Source organism: Dryobates pubescens, chromosome 43, assembly GCF_014839835.1.
Source record: "Dryobates pubescens isolate bDryPub1 chromosome 43, bDryPub1.pri, whole genome shotgun sequence".
In the NCBI taxonomy this organism is placed as follows: Eukaryota; Metazoa; Chordata; class Aves; order Piciformes; family Picidae; genus Dryobates; species Dryobates pubescens.
In genome coordinates this window covers 1,380,893-1,399,971 of record NC_071654.1, presented here as the reverse complement: position 1 = coordinate 1,399,971, position 19,079 = coordinate 1,380,893, and the positions used below count along the sequence as shown (strand labels likewise).

General features: G+C 50.4%; 2 protein-coding genes across 2 annotated transcripts; one reads left to right on the top strand and one right to left on the bottom strand.

Moving 5' to 3' along the window:
* Nucleotides 1-8,976: 8,976 nt before the first annotated feature.
* On the top strand, nt 8,977-10,467 carry LOC128899320 (olfactory receptor 14J1-like; the record flags this gene model as incomplete). Its single annotated transcript, XM_054177699.1, has 2 exons — nt 8,977-9,699; nt 10,378-10,467. Coding segments are annotated over 2 exons (813 nt in total), but the record flags the coding sequence as incomplete, so codon positions are not given.
* A 5,015-nt stretch (nt 10,468-15,482) lies between these two features.
* On the bottom strand, nt 15,483-18,728 carry LOC128899319 (olfactory receptor 14A16-like). Its single transcript, XM_054177698.1, has 3 exons — nt 18,724-18,728; nt 17,396-17,861; nt 15,483-15,491 (listed from the first exon to the last, which is right to left on the bottom strand). The coding sequence occupies exons 1-3, from the start codon at nt 18,726-18,728 to the stop codon at nt 15,483-15,485; spliced, it is 480 nt and encodes a 159-aa protein (XP_054033673.1).
* Nucleotides 18,729-19,079: the final 351 nt, after the last annotated feature.

The window sequence follows — 19,079 nt, the reverse complement described above, 5'->3', positions numbered from 1 at the left end:
GACATAGCCTACCAAAAAAAAAAAAAAAAAAAAAAAAAGGTGTGAACAAAAGGGTAACAAATGCAAAGAACAAAAATTTTAAAATGGTAAACAAAAAGGTATCAAGTGTAAAGAAAAAGTTTAAACATAGAAAAAATAACAGGTACAAAAACTTTGGATACAAAAAATAGAGTACTAAATAACAGAATAATAAACAATAGAGTATTAAATAACAGAGTAATAAGAAGAGCAACAATAAAATTAAAATATTAAAAACAAAATGACAAACTAAAAAATCATAAGGATTGCTGAGAAAATAGCTGTTAACAAAAATGTAAGAATTGCTAGTAATAAATAAAAGATAAGGATTATCAAGACTACTAGGTTAAAACAAAAACTCTGTAAAAAGAAGACGTCAAGAAAGTTAAAATGCACAATAATAATAAAAGGAATTAATAGAAAAGCAGGTTACAAAATATAATAAAAAGGCAAAAATACAAATAAAAATAGAAAATAGATTAAATGAACTAAACATGCAAAAAAAAAAAACAATTGAAGAATATAAGATCAAACAAAATAAAGGATTAAATACTGGATTAGAAAAAAAAAGGGTTAAAAATAAAAGGTGATTAGAATAACAAATTAAAATACAGATTAAAAACTGCAGCAAAATACAAATAATAATTAGGAAAGTAAACAAGAAATAAATTTTAAAAACAAATGACAAGTAGGTCGCCTCAAGCTTTCTTTCCTGCTACCTGCAATCATCGCAATAAACAACGGCAGAGGAATCAAGACCATGAGGACACAGCATCTCCCATGAAGCTGAACATCAATCATCTGGGATCACAAACGCCATTCAGAAGAATGTACCATGGCATCATGTGAATTAGGACTGAATATTATGGTTGTTTGATAACTTTGTCTTCTCTCTTGTTAACTAGGGATAAAGTTTCATCTTTACATTTCACCAAACAAAAAAAAAAGGGGGGCAAAGGAGAGAATACCCCCACAGCAGAAAAAATTAGCTCATGGTAACCCTAGAGATGCTGTAACCCTAGAAACATCAACCCTAGAAGTGCTGTAACCCTCTCACCACAAGACACACAGCACAACTGTCATGAAAATGACAGTCAGCAAACCTGCTTAGCACTGACCTCAACGACTGTCACGATGACCCAAGATGTCAACAGAAAGCATCTAACTTCTAACCGAGTGTCGTGACTGCTTAACTGTTGTGTGAATGTGAAGAGATCAGAATTACTAGGATGAGCAAAAACACGTTATTTTGTATAATTTTATATTGGACAAAGCAATGAAGCTCCTTTTGCTCTCGCTGTTTACCTGCAGATTTCTGTCTGTGAAGCTAGAGCCTGGCCAGATCTACCTTTACAGATTAAAGAAATCTTGCTACCATTAAACAATTGATGATTTTTCACCATCCTAGAGAAAATAAAAATGCAACATACCCCTAAAGCAGATTGTAAAAGAGTGCTAAGGATTGCATTTGTGTCTTAATCTCTGTGTGCAATGTGTTCAGGCACAATCAAGTCTTCTCTGTCAATAAGTGAAATGTAAAGATTGGAACTATTAAGATCTAAGTTCTTCTTTACAATGTCTGTCATCTTTGACCATGGATTATGCCAACGCTGTTAGAACTATTCTAACCAGTTCAACTTAAGCACCGTGCCCTGTATGGGTGACATGGGCCAACGTGACAGGCAGTAACAAATCCTGTTTGAGCTTATAGACAGTGGGTTATACAATTGATAAAAGAAGTTTTAAGGTTTTTAGGTATCATTGTATTAATTTTGATTATTGTTAAGCCTGATTGTATTATGTAAAGTGTTCGAAGAATAACCCTTAAGGCCTTATTTGTAAAAAAATAAAAACGGGGGAATTGTTGCGGAATGGCTTGCAAAGACATGGTTCTATGGAACAATGGTTTGAACAAGTATGTAGGCCGGACTCCATCTTGTTATTTACTGCTCACAGTAAGCTAGTGTGTTGATGCAGCCAGGCCACCATGGCCTTGTAGCTGTGCTTGCAGCTGCCTGCAAAGGATAACAGGATACCAAAGCAAGGTCATTGCGCCTTTGTAGGAGATAACAAGTAAAGAAGAATGTAAAACAGAATTCTTGTGATTATCTCATCAGGATGTGAAAGCAGGATGTTTAACCGCATAAGGTGGGGTTGTCAGCTAGGCTACTGTATATAAGGACTGTCTGATGCTCAATAAAGTTGGGTTTCATTGATCATATTGATCATTGTTGACCCCTTCTTGCGGCAGTAAAACTTCATTTGAATAAAGGGAGAGTCCACAGGACAATTCCCTGTGGGTTCTCTCTCATTACTGAAGGCACAGCTCACCTTTCATCCTCCATTTCTGGGTGCAGATTTCCCTCTCCCTTTCCCCACTGGCTCAGGTACTCAGGATTTAGTCTTTCCCCAAACCCCTGCTACATGTCCCCCTTCACACGAACCCTCCCTGCTTCATACATCCTATGCTCATTTAAATTAGGTTCTCCACTTCTCTGGGTGGAGAAGTTAATATTCAGTAGTCTGTTAAGCCTGTGCTCTGGCCTAAAAGTTCAGCAGTTCAGGCTGTGTTCAGTGTCTGCTCTCTTCGGACAGACCCCTACTGATTTACAGCAGGGTTCAAGGGAAGGGACTTAGCAGAGGCCCCTTTGTGATTTGCATACACACAGAGAAGGTGAACTGTCTGGGTCCTCCCTTTCTCTTCCAACTCCCTCTTAGCCAATTCTTCCTTTGTAAAGACACTACCTCCTTTTGATCCCATCAATCCCTCCTCTTCTGGCTTTAATAATTGCCTTTACAAAATTCATTCCCCATTAACTTAATCCTTTCCTCTTGGCTCATTTCTGATGTTGGTCTTATTTGCAGATACATCATACTGCTCTTTTTTGTAGCCTTTTCTGGCTCACTTGAGATGGCTACAACCTGCACCTGCCTGACTGCAGGATGGATAAGCCATACAAAGCAGGGTATCAGACATGGTAGAAAGATTAGAGCTGCTGTTGCACAGAGAGAGAAGAATGACACTCGTTTGACCCACGGCCCACCAGGCAACCAAGACAATGTGTCCCATTCCAGTCCTTTCCAGGTTTGCACTGGTCCATGAGCTATTTCCCTGCTGTTGGTGGCTATATTTATTGCTGCTTCCCCATTGTCCTCAATCTTTAGGCACCAATCAGATGTATTAAACTTTCCACATCCACCTCCTTCCTCAGCTAACAGACAGTCTGGAGAGTCCATTTTGGTGCATTGCCTCTCACACCTGAGTTTGGTGTTTGGCTAATAGTACCAGGCCCAAGGCAGTCTCATTGCTGTTGAGTTCCACCACAGCCTGTAATGGAATTATTCTGTTCAGCATAGATTGGAGTTCCATGTCCCCAACTACCATTTTGATCCCAGGCTGCAGGTCCACAGGTCTCTGTTATTCTTTGGGGCAGCCACTCATCATCACCCCACACCTGATGTGGTGAAGAGGTTATTAATTTATGAATTATGAAATATGAATTATGAAAATATCATTTTTATTAATATTATAAAATTGTTAATAACTGATGAATCACCAACTTATATACATGTTCTAGTGCATGTTCGTGAAATAGGTCCCATAAATGGCTTAGTATTATGATTAGAACTTATTTGAACTAATTACATCTTATTTCTGTATTTATATACAAGAAGGGTGCAGCTCCGCCGCTTGGCCACTAGATGGCGACTCGACAGGATGTGACGGCTTCTGGCCGAGTTGATGGCAAGGCTCAGTTCTGTTCGGGGCCGGTTTGAGGCTTGGCCCTTGCGGAGCTGGTTCGCAGGAAAGGGCGGGCTGGCAGGGCTGGTCCGGAGATGGGCTGGCCCTCAGAGTCGACCCGTACCACAGGGTGGGACGACGGCTGCCGGCAGGCGTGCCCGGGGGACGCAGCGGCACGTGGATCTGTAGAGGCGGCCCCGGGAGTCAGCTCGCATGAAAGGGGCAGGCCCGACTTGGGGTCGGCCCGGCGCGGCAGGTTCCCGGGACCGAGGGATACAGCCTCGGAGACAGGAATGCGGCTGCGAAAAGCGGTGGCTCCTCGTTCGCTGGGCTTAAAGCAACAGTAGAGCACTCGGGCGATCCCGGGGTTCAGTGCAGTGTAAGCACGAACGCTGCTTAAGTAGCCCCTGGAGTTTAACAGGGTTCAGAGCAGCACGTAGCGCTCTTCTCTCCCACTACGGTGGGGTTAAACGACTGCGTGGACGACCAGGGTGGGTCAAGTCCTTCTTCCCCAGCAACTGGGCAGATCTTACCCTCGGGGGTTGGTCCAGTACATGCGGTGGCGACGGGGGTCTCTCTCCCGGTCAGTGTGACTGGCTATGGCAATGCTGGCTCCTTAGCTCAGCGCAGTGTCCTTCCTCTATGGAAATAATTCTTCCAGTCGCTTCTCACATGCAGATGCCTTGATATGCGTGCATGTATGTAACAGAAGCTGGACAACAATAAACTCAATTGCAGAGGCTGTGGCTCGGACTTACACTCGTGAGCAAGCACAGAGACAGAATGGAGGAGGAGGGCACTTGTTTACTAACTGGGGTAATACTTATAGAATCCCTCGAGGCTGGGTTTGACCAATGGGCATTCTCATAAACAACTGGCTTCAGCTTATGGGAAAACATGAAGCTAGAATTCTTCCGTATTTGGGGACTTCATGAGCACAGCATGCACCAGATGCATGCTAGCCTGGCTTTTGTCTTCCTCCTGAGGGAGGGGGAGCTCGCCCACATGCTGGGGCAAGATTCAGTATCTGGGCATAATGTGCCTTCACCACAATAACCCATCACAGTGTTCCATACCTTATCTTATCCTCAGGACCAATGGCCTCATTCAAAGACAGGCTGGGGTCTCACAGCACAGCTAGGACACAGGGCTGTTGGAGTTTGACTTCAGTGCTGCTGTAAAATCCCACAGCCTGAGCTTATGCTTCACCAGAACTGTTGAAGGAGTGTTAAACTGCTGCTGCTGCCTTCAAGTTCTGCAGGAGCCACAGTACCTTGGGAAAGCACTGCCCCTGAAATCCCTGTACCCAAACTCTGAGTCATAAACCAGGGACCAAGTCTGGTACTAGGATTGGGTCTAAACCCACTTGCACTTCTCTCTGCAGAGGAGGGTCCATGCTGAATGCTGTGACTCAACAGGAAGGTTTCCCTGACCCCCTTCAACTCCCAATCTCTCTGTAAAATCATTCCAGCCCAGCCCCGAGGAGATTTTCCTGTCACAATCATTCTAATCCCACCTCAAATCCAGGGAATTTTGTCTATTTCATCCATGTTGTACGTGTCAGAGTGAACCTTGACACCAAACTGAACCTGTTTGCATCTCTGTAACACCTTGCTGAAGTCCATCAGCTTCATTAACTGTGTCAAATTATCCTCCTGCTTCAGTCGAACTCTCTGTGGCGTTCCTGTTCTGAGTGAGGTGCACTTGGGCTCTGACTTGTTTCTCCAAAGCCCAGGCCATTTATGTCCTAAAAATGGCAACTCTTGCTTTGCTGTCAGGCTGTTGGGGGCTGGGTAAGGTGAAAACACCTCCCTGGTGTCTGTAGGTATCTGCAGCCCTGTGGAGAAGGCCTTTTGGATATTAGAATTAAAGAATCCTGGAACGGTTTGGGTTGGAAGGGACCTAAAAGAGCAACAAATCCAAACCCATGACCATGAGGAAGGACATCTTCCACCAGTTCAGATTGCTCAGAGTTCCTGATCCTGGACACTTCAGGGGATGAGGAATCATAGAATTGTTAGGTTTGGAAGGAACCACAAGGATCATGTAGCTCCAGCCCCCCTGCCATGGGCAGGGACACCTCACACTACATCAGGTTGCTCAGAGCCACAGCCAGCCTGGCCTTAAATACCTCCAGGGATGAGGCTTCCACCACCTCCCCTCAAGGGGAAGAACTTCCTAACATCCAATCAGAATCTACCCATTTCTAGTTTTGCTCCATCCCCCCCACTCCTTTCATTTCCTGACACCCTAAGAAGTCCCTCCCCAGCTTTCTTGTAGCCTCCTTCAGATACTTGAAGGCCACAAGAAGGTCTCCTAGGAACCTTCTCTTCTCCCTTTCTCTGGGTAACCTCTTCCAGTGTCCTGCCACCCTACCATAAAATATTTCCTCTTTCTATCTGATCTAGCTCTGCCTTCTTTCAGCTTAAAGCCACTGTCCTTTGACCAGGGATTTGGAGGCATCTGACATATGACCACAAGGTAGTGGCTGAAGCCCCTGAGCCCAATGGTGTGGAGAATGAGAGGAGCAGCTTGAGAGTGCTTGGAGACATGAGAAGATTTCCTGACTAGTGAAGAGCAGCATGAGAAAGAAATAAAGCCACAAAGTGGAGCAGGAGAGGTCCAGACTGGAGATGAGGAGAAAGAAATGTCACTGCCAGGGCAGTGCTGTGGTGCAAGATGTCACCCAGAAGCACCCAGGATCATCTCTAGACTTGATATTCCAAGCAAGAGCCAGGGAGGATGGAGAGAGAGCAGCAAAGGAAGGTGCCAGCAAGGTGGGGCAGCTGGGTGGGTGACTACAGCCTGCAGGGAAAGAGGCTCAGCTGATGCAGCAGCAGAGGACAGCCTGAGGGGCAGATGACAGAGGGCTGTGCAAGAGCTGAAAGGCTCCTGGCAGAGCCAAGCTCTTCCTGCCTTGGGTTCTGGCTGTGGTCTGTGGCACTGATGCCTCTGAGGAGACAGCTCATCCTTCCAGGCCTGGGGCGTCATTGCCTCCTTGTCCATCCTCAGGAGCCTGGGGGTGGGGGGTGGGGGGTGTTGTGCTATAGTCCTGCCCTTGGCATTGGTCCTCTTCACATCTCACTGCTCCAGGAATCACCCTGAGGGGTGAGTGAGGGACAGGATCTTCCTGTCCAGGAGCCAGGGCTCAGGGCTTGACCCTTTGCATTAATGAAACACCTCCAGGTTTGCTCAGCATCAGAAACATCTTCCTCTGCTTGTCCTGACCTCTCAGCACTGCCTCCAGTTCTCTGCTCCAACCACAGCCTGCAGACACTTTCCCAGCAGTGTCCTCACTGGGATCCACAAACAAGAGAAGAAACTTCAGAGTTTGAAAGTGACTTCAACTTCTGGAGAGATTTCATCATCTTCCTCTCAGTCTCTGATGTTTACCTGGCACCAAAACCACCAGAGGGTTATTACAATGCCCTTGGGTTGGTCCTCTGCTGCTCAGCTGGGCTGAGCTCCATGGCTGGAGGGAGCTGCTGGAAAGTAGGCAGCAATGAAAAGTGTCAGCTGCGGACAGGAGCAGCTCCTCTGCACTGCACAGCAGGGCTGAGGGCACTGCCAGTGGATCCCAGCAAGATGGAGAAGGCAAAGCGAGCTTCGAGGTGTCCAGGAGGGTGACTGAGAGCAGACAGGAGGAGAAGTCACTGCAGTCCCTGACACGGTGAGTCTGTGGGGGCAGGGCAGCGCAGCTGCAGCTCCTGGAGGCATCTCCTAAAGCTGGCACAGCCACAGCTGGTGGGGGCTGGAAGGAAATCTTCCTGTCCAGAGGCTCTTTTCAGGCTTTTCTGAGGAGCTGTGGAGCCCTGGGGTGCAGGCAGGGGTGGTCAGGGCTGTCCTTCAGAGCAGGGTCCCTGCAGTGCAGGGGCTGTGTGCTGGGGCAGGGACTGTGCTGCCTGCCAGGCTCAGCTCTCAGCCTGCCCAGGAGCTCCACACAGTGCTGTGGGGAGAAGCTGTGAGTGGCAGGAGACAGCCCTGGCAGGGCAGGACAGGGCAGGGCAGGGCAGAGCAGCGCAGCGCAGGGTCCTCATGCTGTGCAGAGGGAGCTGTGCTGGCCAGAGCTGCTCACAGTCCTGGCTCACCCCTGGGCATTTCTGAGAGGGTTTCCAAGAACAAGATCAAGGCAGCATTTTCCTGGAAGGGAAGGAGTCTTGGCTTTGGATGTTGATCACCTTGGTGTGCTGGGTGGGCTCTGTGAGACTAGAGTTTAGAGTTTGTTTCTCCACTCTGCAGGAGACTCTCATTAGCCTTCGAGCTGCTCCTAAGCCCTGCACACCCAGAGCTGCCCCTGGGCAGTGTCCTGCTGCTGGGAGGGGTCTGCAGGGCAGAGCTGAGCACACAGCAGGTGGGATGGGATCTGTCAGCAGGGATGGGGAGGAGAGATGGGTACAGAGAAGCAGCTCCTGGCAGGGAGAGGTCCAGGCACAAGGCACTTATGCATGGAGAGAGAGATCTGGTGGCAGAGATGCCCTGGCAAGGGGGATCAGGCACCTCTGTGCCATTCTCTGCACTGCAGACTTATTTCCCAATGCAACCTTTTGCTCTCCTCTTCTACCCAGCAGAGGCAGTGCCATCAAAGCTATAGGCTCCAGGTCAGGAGTCTGGCATTGGCAGCTGACATTCAGCTGAAGGCTCCTGGAGCATGCACACAGAAGGAGGATAAAAGCTCTTCAGTTCCATCCTGTGAGCTGCAGAGAGCAGAGCTGGGGAAGGAGAAGGCTTCACCCCCAGCCCCTCTGCCTTTCTCTCTTCCCTTCATTGTCTCAGGACTCTTGCTCTGTGGCATTGCTGTTGGGATGTGGTCACTTTTTGCTCTGACACTGTCTCTGGAAGTCCTGCCCCAGGGAGTCCAAGCTGCATTGGAAGCTCTGATGAACATCCCACAGGTTAGGAGTGGTGGGGAATGAGCTGATCCATTCCTCATGCAGCTCAGGCAGGAGGTGTTCTATGAGCACTACAATCTTTACTATCAGAAAGAAGTGTGCCCTAACTTGTCACTGCCTTTCCCTCCTTGGACAGGTCTCCATGGCCAGAGGCAGCAGATGGCCAACAGCAGCTCCATCACCCACTTCCTCCTCCTGCCATTCCCAGGCACAAGGCAGCTGCAGCTCCTGCACTTCTGCCTCTTCCTGGCCATCTACCTGGCTGCCCTGCTGGGCAATGGCCTCATCATCAGCACCATAGCCTGGGACCACCACCTCCACACCCCCATGTACTTCTTCCTCCTCAACCTTGCGCTCATTGACCTGGGTGCCATCTCCACCACTGTCCCCAAATCCATGTCCAATTCCCTGAGGGACACCAGGGACATCTCCTACACAGGATGTGTCCTACAGTTTTTCTTTTTCATATTCCTAATTTCATCAGAGTATTTTCTCCTCACCACCATGTCCTACGATCGCTACATTGCCATCTGCAGACCCCTGCACTATGAGACCCTCCTGGGCAGCAGAGTTTGTCTCCACCTGGCAGCAGCTGCCTGGGCCTGTGGAGTTCTCACTGCTCTGCTCCACACAGCCAATACATTTTCCCTGCCCCTCTGCCAGGGCAATGTTCTGGACCAGTTCTTCTGTGAAATCCCCCAGATCCTCAAGCTCTCCTGCTCCAGGTCCTACCTCAGGGAGGTTTGGCTTATTGTGGCCAGTGCCTGTTTATTCTTTGTCTGTTTTGTGTTGATTGTGGTGTCCTATGTGCAGATCTTCAGGGCAGTGCTGAGGATCCCCTCTCAGCAGGGACGCCACAAAGCCTTTGCCACCTGCCTCCCTCACCTGGCTGTGGTCTCCCTGTGTATCAGCACTACCTTCTTTGCCCACTTGAAGCCCTCCTCCATCTCCTCCCCATCTCTGGACCTGGGGGTCTCAGTTCTGTACTCAGTGGTGCCTGCAGTAGTGAACCCTCTCATCTACAGCCTGAGGAACCAGGAGCTCAAGGCTGCCCTGAGCCAACTGATCCCTGGATGCTTTCAGAAGCAATAAACTCTTTGTCTTCTCCTGAAGAGCAGTTCTGATGTCACTCAGTGCAGGCCCAGCCTGGCTGCTCGAGTTCTGGCTGCTGCTGGGGCTGTTCCCCTTGTGAGAATGTTGTTGCCACACAAATGTCTTTCTTCAGAGCATTTCTGGTTCAGTGTTGTCCTGTTTGCTGTGACCCAGAGGCTGCAGACATGTGGAGCTTTGATCCCTGTGTGTTCAACACAATAAAGGACCCTCTAGGGAGTTGTTTCTCTGAGTTGCTTCCTCCAAGGCTTCTGTGGAGCTGCAGGGCAGTGCCTGTGTGCAGAGGTGGAGGGGCAGAGTCCCAGCACAGCAGCAGTGCCAGGGAGCCCCAGAGCTTGGGCTGTTCTCAGCTGCTCTTTCTGCCCTTCCACCCTCTGTGGTGAGCCTCTGTGCTGGGGCAAGTCCTGAGTGCTCTGGCAGCTTGTGCACTGTGCTGCTGTGTGACAGTGCTGGGCCTGCAGGCAGGGAGAGTCCAGGGCTGCTTGTGGGACAGAGCTGGGCTCCAGAGCAACACTGCCAGCAGAACAGGAGGTCTTATCCTGCCTTGTACCCCAACCCTTTCTCATAACAGACTGCACCTACTCAGAGCGCAAACTGGTTTCCCTGACCCCTTTCCAGTATAGACTCAGTCCAAACATGGTTCCTGTAACCCCTGTCAGTACAGATGTGGCCTCAGCCCATTACAAACTGGATCCTACTGTCCTCTAGCACTGCAGCCTGGGCTCCATCCCAGCACAGAATGTATCCCCTGGCTCCCTTCCCAGTACTGAATGCATCCATCCCAGTACAAACTTCACACCCTCATGCCCTCCTAGTACAGTTTGGGCCCTGTCCCAATCCAAAGAGGATCCCTTTAGTCCCTCCAGGTACACATTAGGCCTTGTCTCAATAAATGTTTTCAATCTGCAGGGAGATAGGGAGGAGTACCAACAGAACCTTGACCTTGGACTTCCAGAGGGCAAACTTCAGCCTCTTTAAGAAACTTATTTGTAAAGTTCCCTGGGTACCAACCCTCATGAACCGAGGGGTCCAGGAGGGTTGGACCTGCTTCAAACAGGAGCTCTTGAAGGCACAGGAACTGGCGGTTCCCATGTGCCGAAAGATGAGCCCAGGGGAAGGCGACCGGCCTGGATGAGCAAGCAGCTCCTGGAGGATTGAAGGGGAAAAAAAAGGCTGTATCACCTTTGGAAGGAGGGGAAGGCTTCCCCTGATATATTTAAAGATGATGTTAGATTATGTAGGAATAAAATGAGAGAGGCAAAGGCCCAGTTGGAACTGAAGCTGAACACCTCTGTCCAAGACAACAAAAAGCATTGTTACAAATACATTAACACTAAAAGGAGGGCAAGAAGAACATCCACTCCTTATTGGACCTGGAGGGGAACACGGTGACAGAAGACAAGGAAAAGGCTGAGGTCCTGAACACCTTCTTTGCCTCGATGTTTAACAGCAAGGTAGGAGTCCAGGATGAGTGGCCTCCTGACCTGGGCAATAGGGTCGGGAAGCAGTGTGATGCCCTGGAAATCCATGAGGAATTAGTTGGGGACCTGCTGAGCCACTTGGACACTCACAAGTCCATGGGACCGGATGGGATCCATCCTAGGGTGCCGAGAGAACTGGCAGATGAGCTGGCCAAGCCGCTCTCCATCCTTTTCCTCCAGTCCTGGCTCACTGGAGAGGTCCCAGATGACTGGAAACTGGCCAATGTGGTCCCCATCCACAAGAAGGGATGGATGGAGGAACCTGGAAACTACAGACCAGTCAGCCTGACCTCAGTGCCAGGGAAAGTGATGGAGCAGATTATCCTGGCAGCAATAACTGCACACCTGAAGGATGGCCAAGGGCTCAGGTCCAGCCAACATGGATTTAGGAAGGGCAGGTCCTGCCTCTCCAACCTGATCTCCTTCTATGATCAGGTGACCCGACCACAACCAGCTGGCGGCCAGTCACCAGTGGCGTCCCCCAGGGAACAGTGCTGGGCCCCATCCTCTTTAACATCTTCATTGATGATCTGGATGAGGGGGTTGAGTCAGTCATCAGCAAATTTGCAGATGACACCAAGTTAGGAGCAGATGTTGGTCAGTTAGAAGGCAGAAGGGCTCTGCAGAAGGACCTTGACTGACTGGACAGATGGGCAGAGTCCAACAGGATGGCATTTAACAAGTCCAAGTGCCGGGTGCTGCACTTTGGCCACAGCAACCCCAGGCGGAGCTACAGGCTGGGGTCAGAGTGGCTGAGAGCTCCCAAAGAGAGAGGGACCTGGGGGTGCTCATCAACAGCCGCCTAAACATGAGCCAGCAGTGTGCCCAGGTGTCCAAGAGGGCCAATGGCATCCTGGCCTGCATCAGGAATAATGTGGCCAGCAGGAGCAGGGAGGTCATTGTGCCCTGTACTCTGCATTGGTTAGGCCGCACCTTGAGTCCTGTGTCCAGTTCTGGGCCCCTCAGTTTAAAAAAGACATTGAGACACTTGAACGTGTCCAGAGAAGGGCAACAAGGCTGGGGAGAGGCCTTGAGCACAGCCCTGTGAGGAGAAGCTGAGGGAGCTGGGATTGTTTAGCCTGGAGAAGAGAAGGATCAGGGGTGACCTCATTGCCCTCTACAACTACCAGAAAGGTGGTTGTAGCCAGGAAGGGGTTGGTCTCTTCTGTTAGGCAATCAGCACCAGAACAAGGGGACACAGTCTCAAGCTGTGCCAGGGGAGGTTTAGACAGGTGGATGGAGGTGTGCATGCATGGATGTATTCATGGATGGGTGGTTGGAGTGCTTCTGGCACTCAGTTGTTGAAAATGATCCTCAGTATTGTTCAGAGGGAAAGTCAGAGCGAGTCGTTCGTCATTGGAATGTGCTACCCAGGGAGGTGGTGGAGTCACCATCCCTGGAGGTGTTCGGGAGGAGATTGGATGTGGCACTTGGTGCCATGGTCTAGTCATGAGGTCTGTGGTGACAGGTTGGACTCGATGATCTTTGAGGTCTCTTCCAACCTTGGTGATACTGTGATACTGTGATAAAGCTTTAGTAGATACAGGTGCCCAGAGTGCTCTGACACCATCAAACCATGAGGCTGGAACCCATCTGTGTTTCTGGTGTGACAGCAGGATCCCCACACCTGGATGTGTTGGAAGCTGAGTACTGGGACACAAGCCACAGTTTGCCTGCACTTGGAGGCATGGAAGGAGTCACTGTGTACATATATACTGTGACCGTTTGAGGCTGTGCCTTTAAGAACACTGCTGGAACACACTGGCTAAATGTTTTCGGTACTAGAACCAAAACATTCTGATATTCTAAACAAATTTCATTGGTTGATAGACAAAAATGCAGCTTTAGATTGTGAAGCAGTTGAAAAAATTTTTTTTCTTCAGTTCAGTTCGGTTTGGGGAGTTGGGGAGTTGGAGTTTCAGCCAGTTCTCCCTGCCTGCTTCTTCTGCGAACTGCTGGAGTTGGCCTTCAGATAAGCAAATACTAATCCTGCATGGGCTTTTGAAGCTTACTAACAACTCTTTTCCTTAGTAACTTGCCTTTCTCTCTCTCTAACCCCTTTTTGGGGAAAAAGGGAGGTAGGGGGGGAGAGAGGGGGTTCCAAGGAGGGGATCCCTCCCTCGGGGAGGGATTTTTGTCGTGTTATTTCTCTTTGCTGTGTATTTCTGTGTATATATTGTAAATACCTGTATATATTGTGTTATATATAACCTGCTTTCCATATATGCTTGTAAATATATAGCTTGCTCTTTCGACTGGGCTAGTTGTGGTTTCTTACTCTGTGGAGGAGGGAGAGCTAAGCCCTCTCTCAACCTACCACACACAGTCAACAGCCCAGCCCTGGGCCTGCTGCTGTGCAGGAGATCCTGAGGCACAGCTGAGCTGCCCATGGCATTGCCAACCATCTCCCTGTGTCCATGAGCTGCTCAGCCATAGCTCACCTCCTGCTCCTATTCCAAGGCCATGAGGCTGCTCTAGGAGCTCCTGGCCCCTGCCCTGTGCCAGGGGCCAAGCAGAGTCACCCAAGGGTAGGCGGGGATATAAAAGAGGGTTCAGAGCACAGGAAGGAGTTTTGGGGCTGAAGTGTCTAGGGGAAGGCTGAGGGCTCAGAGAGATCTTTGAGGGCTGGGGCTCAGGCCAGGGCTGAGGAGAGGCTCTGGGAGGGCTTAAATCACAGAATATGAGGGGTTGGAAGGGACCTCCACAGATCATCCAGTCCAACCCCACTGCCAGAGCAGGACCACCCAGGGCAGGTCACACAGGAACACATCCAGGCAGGTTTGAAAGTCTCCAGAGGAGGACACTCCACAACATCTCTGGCAGCCTGCTCCAGGGTTCCAGCACTCTCACAGCACAGGAGAGTCCCTTCATGCTGAGGTGGAACTTGCTGTGTTCCATCTTGCTCCTTATCCTGTGGAACTTGCTGTGTTCCATTGCTCCTTATCCTGTCACTGGGCACCACTGCCAAGAGCCTGGCACCTTCCTCTGACACCCCCCGTCTGATATTGATAGCCATTGATCAGATCCCCTCTCAGGCTTCTCCTCTCCAGACTGAACAGCCCCAGGGCTCTCAGTCTTTCACAGAATCACAGAAACATTCAGGTTGGAGAAGACCCTCAGGAGCACCAAGTCCAACCAATAACCCTGCTTTACACATCCCCAAGCACCACATCCAAACCACCTTGAAACACCTCCAGGCTTGGTGACTCCACCTCCTCCCTGGGCAGCACATTCCACTCCCTGACCACTCTTGCTTTGAAAACATTTTTCCTACTGTCCAGTCTGATCCTTTCCAGTCCTAGCTTGAGGCCATTCCCTCTTGTTCTGTCACTTATGACCTGTGAGAAGAGACCAGCAGCAGCCTCTCCACAACCTCCTTTCAGGTAGCTGTAGAGAGCCATGAGGTCTTCCCTCAGCCTCCTCTTCTCCAAACTAAGCATCCCCAGCTCCTTCAGTTGCTCTTCATCAGATTTATTCTCCAGGCCCTTCTCCAGCTCCTTGCCCTCCTCTGCCCTGGCTCCAGCACCTCCACATCTCTCTTGGATGGGGATGCCCAAAACTGGACACAGCACTCCAGGTGTGGCCTCACCAAAGCTGAGTCCCAGGGGACAGTGACCTCCCTGCTCCTGCTGGACACAGCATTGCTGACCACAGCCAGGATGCCTTTGGCTCTCTTGGCCACCTGGAAACACTGCTGTCTCCTATTCAGCTGCTTGTCTATCAGCACCCCCAGGTCCCTTTCTGCCAGACAGCTCTCCAGCCACACTACCCCTGGAGCATTGTTTGGGGTTATTGTGACCCAAGTGCAGGACCTGGCACTTGGCCTTGTTGAAGCTCCTCCCGAGAATGTTGACCATGGATCCAATCTGTCCAAGTCTCTCTGCAGAGCCTCCCTACCCTCATGCAGATCAACTTTGCCACCTACCTTGGTGTCATCTGCTGACTCACTGCTGACACACTTTGTGCCTTCATCAAGGTAATCAATAAAGATGTTCAACAGAAGTGGTCCCAACACTGAGCCCTGAGGAACACCACTTGTGACTGTCTGCCACCAGCTGGATTGAACTCCACAGACCACCACTCTTTGGGCCCTTTCACCCAGCCAGGGCTGTATCCAGCAGAGCATTGCTCATCCAAGCCAGGAGCAGCCACTTTGCCCAGGAGAATTCTGTGGGGAGCAGTGCCAAAGGCCTTTGGGAAGTCTAGGGAGACAATAGCCACAGCCTTGCCTTCATCCAACAGTCACTCATCCTGTCAGAGAAGGAGATCAGGTGGGTCAGGCAGGACCTGCCCTTCCTAAACCCATACTGATTGGGCCTGATCCCCTTGGCCACAGAGATGTTCAAGTCCATTCCTCATCCTCCCAGCCTCTGTTGGACTCTCTCCAGCAGATCTCTGTCTCTCTTGACCTGGGGAGCCCCAAACTGAAGGGATCCAGTTTGGACAGGAAGGGCCCAGTGCTGTATTGGGACAGGATTAGGGTTTCAGAGTGACCTGGGACAAGGCCCACTGTTACTGGCAGAGGCCATGGGGTCAGCTTTTACTGGGAGGTGTCCAAGACTTTACTAGGAGGCACAGGGTATACTGTTAGTACTGGGAGGGAGCCCAGTCTGTACTGGGAGAGCTCAAAGCGGTTCAGGTTGTACCTGGAGGTGCCCCAGGCTGAACTGGGATGGCATCAGGGGATCAGTTTGCAGGGATGGGTCCTGGTCTGTGTTGGGATAGAATCAGGGTTTCAGGAGATGCACTTTGTACTGGGATGAGACTCAGACAGTATTGGGAGATGGCAATGGGATCCTATTTGTACCAGGATCAGGCCACAGCTGCCCTGGGATCAGGATATCCACTTTGTGCTGTTCTGGGTGCAGCTGGGACTGGGAAGGGGTCCAAGGGATGCACTTTGTAGTGGCACAGGAAACTGTATGGGAGATGGCAAAGTGATGCGGTTTGTCCTGGGATAAGACCCCATCTGAGCTGGGAGGGGTTCAGGAGATGCAGTTTGTACTGAGATGTGACCAGGTCTGTACTGGGAGGGGTTACAAGGATCCAAATTGCACTGTGCAGGATCCAGAATATCCTAGGATGTAGTCAGGGAATGCAGTTTGTACTGGGACAGAGCCCAGCCTGGGAGTGCATAAGGGGGTTAAATTTTTAGAGAGATAAGGCCCAGTGTGCATTTGGTGGGATGAAAGGGATCCTGTTTGGACTGGCACAGGGCCCAGACTGTACTGGGAGGGCATGAGGGTGTGCAGTTTGTACTGGGATGGAAGCATTCAGTACTGGGAAGGGAGCCAGGGGATCCATTCTGTGCTGGGATGGGACCGAGGCTACAGTGCTAGAGGACAGTAGGATCCAGTTTGTACTGGGATGAGGCCACATCTGTACTGGGAGGGGATAAAGGAACCATGTTTGGACTGAGTCTATACTGGAAGGGGGTCAGGGTATCCAGTATGGACTCTGAGTAGGTGCAGTCTGTAATGGGAGGGGGTTGGGGGATGAAGGCATGTGGAGACCTCCTGTTCTGATGGCAGTGTTGCTCTGGAGCACAGCTCTGTCCCACAAGCAGCACTGGACTCTCCCTGCCTGCAGTCCCAGCACTGCCACACAGCAGCACAGTGCCCAAGCTGCCAGAGCACTCAGGCCTTGCCCCAGCACAGAGGCTCAGCAGGAGAGGGTGGAAGGGAAGAAAGAGCAGCTCAAGACAACCCAAGCTCTGGGGCTCCCTGGCACTGCTGCTGTGCTGGGACTCCGCCCCTCCACCTCTGCACACAGGCACTGCCCTGCAGCTCCACAGAAGCCTTGGAGGAAGGAACTCAGAGAAACAACTCCCTGCAGGGTCCTTTATTGTGCTGAATACATACAGGGAGCACAGCTGCTCATGTCTGCAGCCTCTGGGCCACAGCAGACAGGACAACACTGAACCAGAAATGGTCTGAAGAAAGACATTTGTGTGGGAACAACATTCTCACAAGGGGAACAGCACCAGCAGCAGCCAGAACTTGAACAGCCAGGCTGGGTCTGCACTGAGTGACATCAGAACTGCTCTGCAGGAGAAGACAAAGAATTTATTGCTTCTGAAAGCATCCAGTGATCATTTGGCTCAGGTCATCCTTCAGCTCCTGGTTCCTCAGGCTGTAGATGAGAGGGTTCACTGCTGGAGGCAACACTGAGTACAGAACTGACACCACCAGGTCCAGGGATGGGGAGGAGATGGAGGAGGGCTTCAGGTTGGCAAAGAAGCCAGTGCTGAGAAAGAGGGAGACCACAGCCAGGTGAGGGAGGCAGGTGGCAAAGGCTTTGTGACGTCCCTGCTGAGAGGGGATCCTCAGCACTGCCCTGAAGATCTGCACATAGGACACCACAATGAACATGAAACAGACAAAGACTAAACAGGCACTGGCCACAAGAAGCCAAAGTTCCCTGAGGTAGGATGAGGAGCAGGAGAGCTTGAGGATCTGGGGGATTTCACAGAAGAACTGGTCTACAGCATTGCCCTGGCAGAGGGGGAGGGAAAATGTATTGGCTGTGTGCAGCAGAGCATAGAGAACCCCACAGGCCCAGGCAGTTGCTGTCAGGTGGACACAAACTCTGCTGCCCAGGAGGGTTTCATAGTGCAAGGGTCTGCAGATGGCAACGTAGCGATCGTAGGACATGGTGGTGAGGAGAAAATACTCTGCTGAAATGAAAAATGGAAAGAGAAAGACCTGGGCAACACATCCTGCATAGGAGATGTCCCTGGTGTCCCTCAGAGAATTGTCCATGGATTTGGGCACAGTAGTGGAGATGCAGCCTATGTCAGTGAGGGCAAGGTTGAGGAGGAAGAAGTACATGGGGGTGTGGAGGTGGTGGTCCCAGGCTATGGTGGTGATGATGAGGCCATTGCCCAGCAGGGCAGCCAGGTAGATGGCCAGGAAGAGGCAGAAGTGCAGGAGCTGCAGCTGCCTTGTGCCTGGGAATGGCAGGAGGAGGAAGTGGGTGATGGAGCTGCTGTTAGCCATCTGCTGCCTCTGGCCATGGAGACCTGTCCAAGGAAGGAAAGGCAGTGACAAGTTAGGGCACACTTCTCTCAGCCTCATTGTAACCCCTGTCCCTGAGCTGCATGAGGAATGGATCAGCTCAGTCCCACCACTACCAACCCATGGCAGAGTTCATCACAGCTTCAAATGCAGCAGGGACCCAGAACTGCCATGAAGATTCCTCTGGTGTCAGAACAGAAAGTGACCAACAGCCCAATCCCAGAGAACAAGAGTCCCATTGTGGTGGATTGAAATTTCCCCCCAGCATTAGCTTTGCCAGAGCAGCTCAGTTAGAAGCAAATGAAGCTGTATTGACAAGCAAGAGCTACACTCTGCAATGGAATGCAATGAACAGGTACAGAACATCCAGGAGTGACAGTATTAGACAGGTATTTACAATTAGCAAACAACACAGACCCCCCCTGGTCAGAGACCAAGGAAGCTGTTCCACTGCCCCTGACACCTACCCCATGTTACCAGAGAGAAAGGAGAAGTGGAGAAAGAAAAAAAGCAGTGGGTTAGACTTAGCCAAGGCCAGCCAAAGCAGGTGACCTCTCCCCATCAAAGCAAAACAGCTGAGATCAGAAGAGAAGAGAGAGAATTGTTATGGTACAGCTCCTCTGATTCCAGATATTTATCCAATTAATTTGTTTAGAATAATCTTTCCTTTTCCTTTTCACACCCAAGAGTGATCTATTTATTTTGTTTCTACTTTTCTGCTCAAAATCTGTAACTAAATTTTAAAGGCATTGCCTAAAACCACCACACCCATGGAGAGGTGGAGAAACAGGGAGCAGGCCTGCAGTGCTGCAGAGACAGTGAA